Genomic DNA, 7,409 nt, shown 5'->3' on the forward strand with positions numbered 1-7,409 from the left:
CAGAGAGACATGACATTGCTAATTACTGTTGAAACATCAAGGCAACTTCTTTCAATTCATGCACAAATGACTGGTATTTTTGAGATGCCAGAATTTGAGCAGTGAGGTTCAGTGTCCTAGTCTATGACAGTCCTCTCCATTTTGCTTCAGGACTCACTCCTTCTCCTTACTCAGACTTGCCAGCAAGTTAACTGAGGAAGACAGGGCTCTCCAGACTTCTGCTCTGACCACCTTCCAGGCACAGGGGCTGTGTTTCTTCTCTCTCAGGTACACAGTGATCCTGTGGAAGTATTTCCTCACAGCCAGCAGGGAGTCTTTCTGGACCAGGGGAGGCTCTTGCACCCCCACCTGCTGCATCAGACACCCTTGCAGGTCATTGAGCTGCTGGTGGAGGTCATTGCAGAATGAGTCTAGGAGGGTTGCATTCCAAGCAGCAGATGAGTCCTTTGATGTGAAGAGGGTCAGGATCTGCTGGGTCAGCTCATTCAGGATAGGGATGGCTTGAGCCTTCTGGATCTGCTGGACATCCACCTTCTCCTGGGGGAATCCGAAGTCCTTCCTGTTCTTCAGGCAGGAGAGAGGGGAGAGTCTCCTCATTTGTGCTATAAGTGTCAAGATTTTCTTGTTGCTGAGGTTATGAGTTTGAGGCAGGTCACATCCTAGAGAGCAGGTTGACCAGTAGCTCATCACCACCAAGACCATCAGGAAAGCAAAGGGCCTAGCCATTGTGGATCTTGCAGATGCTGTTTGTCCTCTGGGCTGTTTGGTCCTGAACCTTCTCCTCTAGGTTCTCTGAAGACCATCCTGGGTGGATGTGTCTTAAACAGGGCAAACACTAATTTTTACTTTCTGAATGCCCTCCTTACTTCCCAATTGTCTTTTCACTTTCTTTAACATATTCTCTTCTTGAATCTGGGTATTTTTTCTAAACCGTTTTGGTTTTCCGTATTGCTTCCTCTTTCTCTGCTACCCTTTGAAAGTTGTTTTTATAGGTTTTCATTTTCTAATTAGAATTTTCATTAACTGTTACACCACAGGTAAAAAGTCTTTGTTTGAATTTTACACATCTATTGGAAATACTATTTTTGTGAAAGTATCCTATAAAAAGTATTATAATTAAATTTACAATTAATTTTTATTTTATGTATATCATTTACAAGTATATTTAAATCATGATGAAAAGTTTGTGGCAAATTTTTCTAAATCAAAATATATTGAAGTAATGGTATACTTTAAATTTTTTCCAAAATGTAAAGTCCTAAAATTAAGTTCTTCAATTGCCTTCAGTAACTATGATATAAATCTATATAAAAAGCAAGACATATTCAATAAAAAGGCTTACTGTTGAAGTTTGATGAGTGGAATCTGATATCTGCAAGCATGGTTGAAGTAGTGAACCAAGCCTGGAGGGTGGTGTCCATGACAGCATTCACTATGTGGCAAGGGTGTTCATTCTCTGTCTGTCTCTGTCTTTCTCTGTCTCCTCTTCTGTTTTTTTCTCTGTGTGTCTCTGTCTCTCTCTGTGTCTCTCTCTGTCCCTCCTTCCCCTCCCCTCTCTATCACACACACACACAGAGAGAGAGAGAGAGAGAGTCACACACACATACATACACCAATACACAGATACACACTCATGTGCACACACACATACTCACAATCATACATTCACACACTCACTCATTTGTGACAACAGCATCTCAGAGCTCATGTGTGCTGTGAACATCTCCCTGTGTTTTCTTTTGTGACTGAGTTAACTCACTCAGGATATTTTCAAGTTCCATTCATTTGCCTGTGAATTTCATAAAGTCATTGCTTTTAATAGCTAAGTAGTACTCCATTGTGTAAATGTACTACATGTTCTGTATCCATTCCTCTGTTGAGGGACATTTGGGTTCTTTCCAGATTCTAGCTATTATAAATATGGCTGCTATGAACATAGTGGACCATGTGTCCTTATTACACGTTGGAGCATCTTCTAGATATATGTCCAGGAGTGGTATTGCTGGGTCCTTTGGTAGTACTATGCCCAATTTTCTGAGGAACCACCAGACTGATTTCTAGAGTGGTTGTACCAGCTTGCAATCCCATCAACAATGGAAGAGTGTTCCTCTTTCTCCACATTCTTGACAGCATCTGTTGTCACCTGAGATTTTGATCTTTGCCATTTTGATTGGTGTGAGGTGAAATCTCAGGGTTGTTTTGATATGCATTTCCCTGATGACTAAGGATGTTGAACATTTTTTTAGTTGCTTCTCAGCCCTTCGAGTTTCCTCAGTTGAGAATTCTCTGTTTACCTCTGTTCCCCATTTTTAAATAGGGTTATTTGATTCTCTGGAGTCTAACTTCCTGAGTTCTTTGTATATATTGGATATTGGATCTATTGGATGTGCGATTGGTAAAGATCTTTTCCCAATCTGTTGGTTGCCATTTTATCCTATTTACAGTGTCTTTTGCCTTACAGAAGCTTTGCAATTTTATGAAGTCCCATTTTTTTTTAGATTCTTGATCTTAGAGCATAAGCCATTAGTGTTCTGTTTAAGAACTTTTCCCCTGGGGCCATGTGTTCGAGGCTTTTCCCCACTTCTTCCTCTATTAGATTCAGTGTATCTGGTTTTATGTAGACCTTGATCCACTTGGACTTGAGCTTTGTACAAGGAGATAAGAATGGATCAATTTGCATTATTCTACATGCTGACTGCCAGTTGAACCAGAACCATTTGTTGAAAATGCTATCTTTTTTTCCACTGGATGGCTTTAGCTCCTTTATCAAAGATCAAGTGACCATAGGTGTGTGGGTTCATTTCTGGGTCTTCAAATCTATTCCATTGATCTATGTGCCTGTCACTGTACCAATACCATGCAATTTTAACACTATTGCTCCATAGTACAGCTTGAGGTCAGGGATGGTTATTCTCCCAGAGGTTCTTTTATTATTGAGAATAAATTTTTACTCTCCTAGGTTTTTTGTTATTCCAAATAAATCTGAGAATTGCTCTTTCTAACTATGAAGAATTGAGTTGGAATTTTGATGGGGATTGCATTGAATCTGTAGATTGCTTTCAGCAAGATAGTCATTTTTACTATATTATATATGCCATTGCTCATGTAAATTGTATAAACATGTAAGATTGATTTTATAAACACAGTTATCTGGCATCAAAACATGGTCACTGGTAAGATGTTAGCTTGTCTGTCTGTCTGTGTTCTCAAATACTGAGTATCTCAGTGATTTACCTCTATCCCACACTGCGTAACCACTTTCCATGCATATGAAGGATCACAGTGCTTAGGCTACATGGCACTAACCAGGCTCCACGACTGCCCATGATATTTAAGTTCTCCAGAGCTGTTGTGGGTACTGTTAAAATATACCTAATATTATATTATATTACCTAATTATTATTAACTTGAAAGGTTTATCCTTATACACATGATATTGCAGTGTGATTCAGTAACCATTAACAATGTTTCTATCACATGACAACTGAAACAATTCTAGTTTATCATCATCGCCTCAAAGCAGCTAGGGATTTGCAGTAACTGGGTTCCATGACCTTCTGTAATACTTCATGAAGATACTTCTCCAGAGTTTAGTGCTGGAATTGTTCATTTTACCCAGAATCACAGAATGGAGCATCACTGTGGTGAGCATCTAGGGCTCCATTCATGTTCTTTTCATCAAACAATAAAATTATCTGGTCTTTTTTTGTCTGCTTCTCTCTCTCTTTCTGTCTCTCTGTCTCTGTCTCTGTCTCTGTCTCTGTCTCTGTCTCTGTCTCTGTCTCTGTCTCTGTCTCTCTCTCTCTCTCTCTCTCTCTCTCTCTCTCTTTCTCTCTGTGTGTATTTAGATGTTCTGGCATGTGTATATGCATGTGTATGTGGAAGACAGAGATGCGTGTCAAATACCATCTATCACTCTCTGCCTGATACCTTCCTGAAAATACCTTACACTGTCCTTAAAGCTCACAGATTTGATTAGGATACTGGCAAGATCATTGAGGTGAACTGCCTCTCTTAGTTAAGATGTTGCTGTGTCCTGCTCTACATACTTGGATACTGTTCACTGCATCTCAGGAATAGCAAACGTGAAGAACAATTGGATGTGGCCATTTTCACACTCTCCATCCCAAAGCTTGACAAACTTGGCCATCTGCAGTTTACATGACATTATTATACACAGATATATCTTCATGGACAGCTGTGTGATGCTCCCTGACTCTTAGTATCCTTCTCACATGGACCAGATGTTTCTGTGTGGACTGGGTGTGCATTGATTAAAGTCTAGACATGTGTGCAGGAATGATAGCTCAGCTTTTGTCTCCTCACCCCATGCTCCTGTCTCAATCCTTCCTGTCTGGAGTTCCCAAATTCTGTTGATCAAACCAAGTTATTAAATCTAAGATGTGAAACACAGTTTGACAATACCTATTTTCTGAGCAAGGTGATATAGGGAGCTATTTCATAGTATTTTTACTATATAACCATAAAAGTGATGAAATTAGGTTAAAATAACCAATAAGGAAAGAATACAGGGAATCATATCTGAAAGATGTTAAGCAATCATATAGAGAGCCAAATTTATCCTATAACCATAATCCACCCTCAGTCTACTTCAATTACAAGATTTGTAGGTCACCTTAGTATGACTTGTTTATCCCCAAATACACAGATCACAAGTGTCTGTCCCTGAGCACATTTCTCATCCAAAGAGACAGTGACAACTTTTTCCTGACCATGGATTCAAGTGGCAGGACCCAACATCAGAGAGGAATTTGTAATTGACAGCTTATTCTTAAGGAGGAGCTGATGAAGCTCTACAATTTTCTTAGCAGCTCTACATACAGATGCACATTGTCTTCCTTCTTTCATATGTCCTGAAGAACCCAAAGGGGCTGATGGGTCAAGAGGCCCTGGTTTGTTAAGCTGTGCCTCCTGTAAAGCACAGATCTTGCCCCAATAGGAATAAGAACTGGGTTACTATGTATGCATCAATTGAGAATACCCTTGCCCTGGAACACAGACTCACATCATACCAAGTGGCATGTGCCATTGTGGAATAGGTTACCTGAAGTCTCGAAGTTACAGATCAAAAGACCATAAAAGTGATGAATCTCTTCTGTGGATTTAGTTGCTCTTTTTCAGCATTGCTAGCTCAGGGGTGGTTCTATCAGTTTCACAGTTCATACCACAGATTTAACTCAATCATCAAAAAGATGTGAGCTTGGTTGTGAATAGCTACTAAGCACACAGACTCCTCCTTCTCCAGAGAAACAGCATTGTAGAAGGCTAGAAGGAAAGGACACAAATGGCCATTTTGTGCACATTTAACTGTCTGTTGTTCAGGGGACATGACCTCTGTGGACCAGAGAACATTTTCCTTCCTTATGATGAGAACTGATGGAAATGTTGTCTTCCAATAATGTCTGTTTTTCTGGGGAAAACTGTTTGCATGTGGAGGAAATCTGCCAGGGAATAGAATTCTGTAGAGAACTTGCAAGAGCTGGACTTTGCCATCCATGGCCAGTAGGTGGCTCTCTTCTAAACTTCTCTCAACATTGAAGATTTGGTTTCCTTTTGTGTGCTCGCTCTCTCTCTCTCTCTCTCTCTCTCTCTCTCTCTCTCTCTCTCTCTGACTTCTTTTTCTCTCTTTCCTTTTTTTCACACAGTCAGCTTTAGGTCATTAGAAGAATATTCTCTAAGTTCCAAAATTAGGAGGAAATTCTTACACATGAGAGTTCCTTTCAAACTTTGAACTCTGTCACTTATTGTTTCAACTGCTAGTTATTTATTTTCAGCAAAAAACTCCAGTCAGGAGTCAAGATGTAACAGACAGCAGCCTTACAATGAGCAGAGCCGGTTAATGTGGAGAGAATGAGGAGCACACATTGGGGCTTTCTGCATCAGGGAGGGGAAAACAAGGGCTTTGAGGATGGAATATGGGATCTGAGAAAGCAGGGAGGTACTGGGAGTCTATCAGAGAGAAAGCTGTGTATGTGCACAATGTACATTAATTATATATAGTATGTACCACTATTAATACATCATGTATAATATATGCATTTATCTGTGATTCTACTTTCATTTTCTATCTGGAATACTGATTCCTATACAAAGTATTTACCTTCCATCCTCTCTTACTCAATATTTAATTCAATGATTAATATTTAGTGTCCAGTGTGTTCAGTGATTTGTGATGGACAGGCAGCAAGGGGTTTCAGTCCTTCATCTGTCTGTACTTCCCCATTTACTCTTTCATCTTTCTGAGGTGATGGTTTAATAGTTGAGGTCTCCACTTCTGTTTTATTTCACTTTTCTACTTTTCTAGAAAGAAAAGCCTGATGATGGTTTGTAGCATGGAACCAAAGGTATGATGTCACTGTAAATGAAAGTCAAAGAAAGGAACTGATGTGTCATCCAAATGACAAAGTGGTAACAAAAATGTTAGCTACTATGCGAAAATTACCTATGGTCATTAAATGAAATAATGTTATGAACATGAGTATATTTTCTAGTGATCTTCAGGTACAATACAGTCCAAATAAAACTTTCAATAATGTTTCTCCTGGAAGTAACACTTTTAAAATACATGTGGAACCATGAAGATATCAAAGGGTAAAAGGAGTGTTGTATTCATAGTGCTAACTGGCTAGCTCTTCATGGTTTTTTCAACCTGCTTTCCTTTAGAAGACAGCACTACTAGCCTAGAGATGGTACCACTCATAATAGGCTAGGCCCTTTCAAATTGATCAGTAATTGAGAAGTGCCTGAGAGCTGGATCTATGGAGACATTTTGCCAACTGAGGCTCCTTCCTCTGTGATGACTCTAGTTTGTGTCAAGCTGACACAAAAACCCAGCCAGTACAGCATCCAACATCTTACAATGCATATTGGACCCTCTTCCTATGCTTGTAGGAAGAGGTAGAGAGACTCCTCCAGCCATTGCTGTATGCCCCCTCAGCATGCTTGCACAGCTGGAAGCCATTTCCCAGATGAAATCTTAATGACCCAAGACTCTCTAGTGGTCTTTTTCCAGAAGTTTCTGTTCTACCATTTGGTAACACTCTCCCCAAGACAGGAGAACATATGTAATTCAGTTTTGCTTGTACCTCCTTATTTTGCCTCAGTTGGCCTAGAGCACATGATTCTATTGCTTTCACATTGGAGTCCAATCCCAACCAACCATACCCATCCCCATCCCAAATCCAATTTGTTTTTTTTTGAGACAAGGTTTCTCTGTACGACAGCCCTAAGTGTCCTAGACTCCATTTGTAGACCAGGCCTGGCCTCATCAAATCCATATTTTAACATTTGTTTTTATTTTTATTTTTCTGTATTTTATTCAACCAATTGTTAATTGTGTGTGTGTGGCCAATCTGCGTTCTTTTCCTGAAATTTTGCTCTTTTTTTAT

The 7,409-nt window shown here is 39.7% G+C and overlaps 1 protein-coding gene across 1 annotated transcript; it reads right to left on the reverse strand.

Annotated features, from left to right (window-relative positions):
* LOC110292969 (interferon alpha-9-like) lies at positions 1 to 788 on the reverse strand. The gene has a single exon (XM_021160671.1). It carries the CDS (start codon positions 724 to 726, stop codon positions 154 to 156), a length of 573 nt encoding a protein of 190 aa, XP_021016330.1. The 5' UTR covers positions 727 to 788; the 3' UTR covers positions 1 to 153.
* Positions 789 to 7,409: the final 6,621 nt, after the last annotated feature.

This window comes from Mus caroli, chromosome 4 (genome assembly GCF_900094665.2).
Source record: "Mus caroli chromosome 4, CAROLI_EIJ_v1.1, whole genome shotgun sequence".
Classification (NCBI taxonomy): Eukaryota; Metazoa; Chordata; class Mammalia; order Rodentia; family Muridae; genus Mus; species Mus caroli.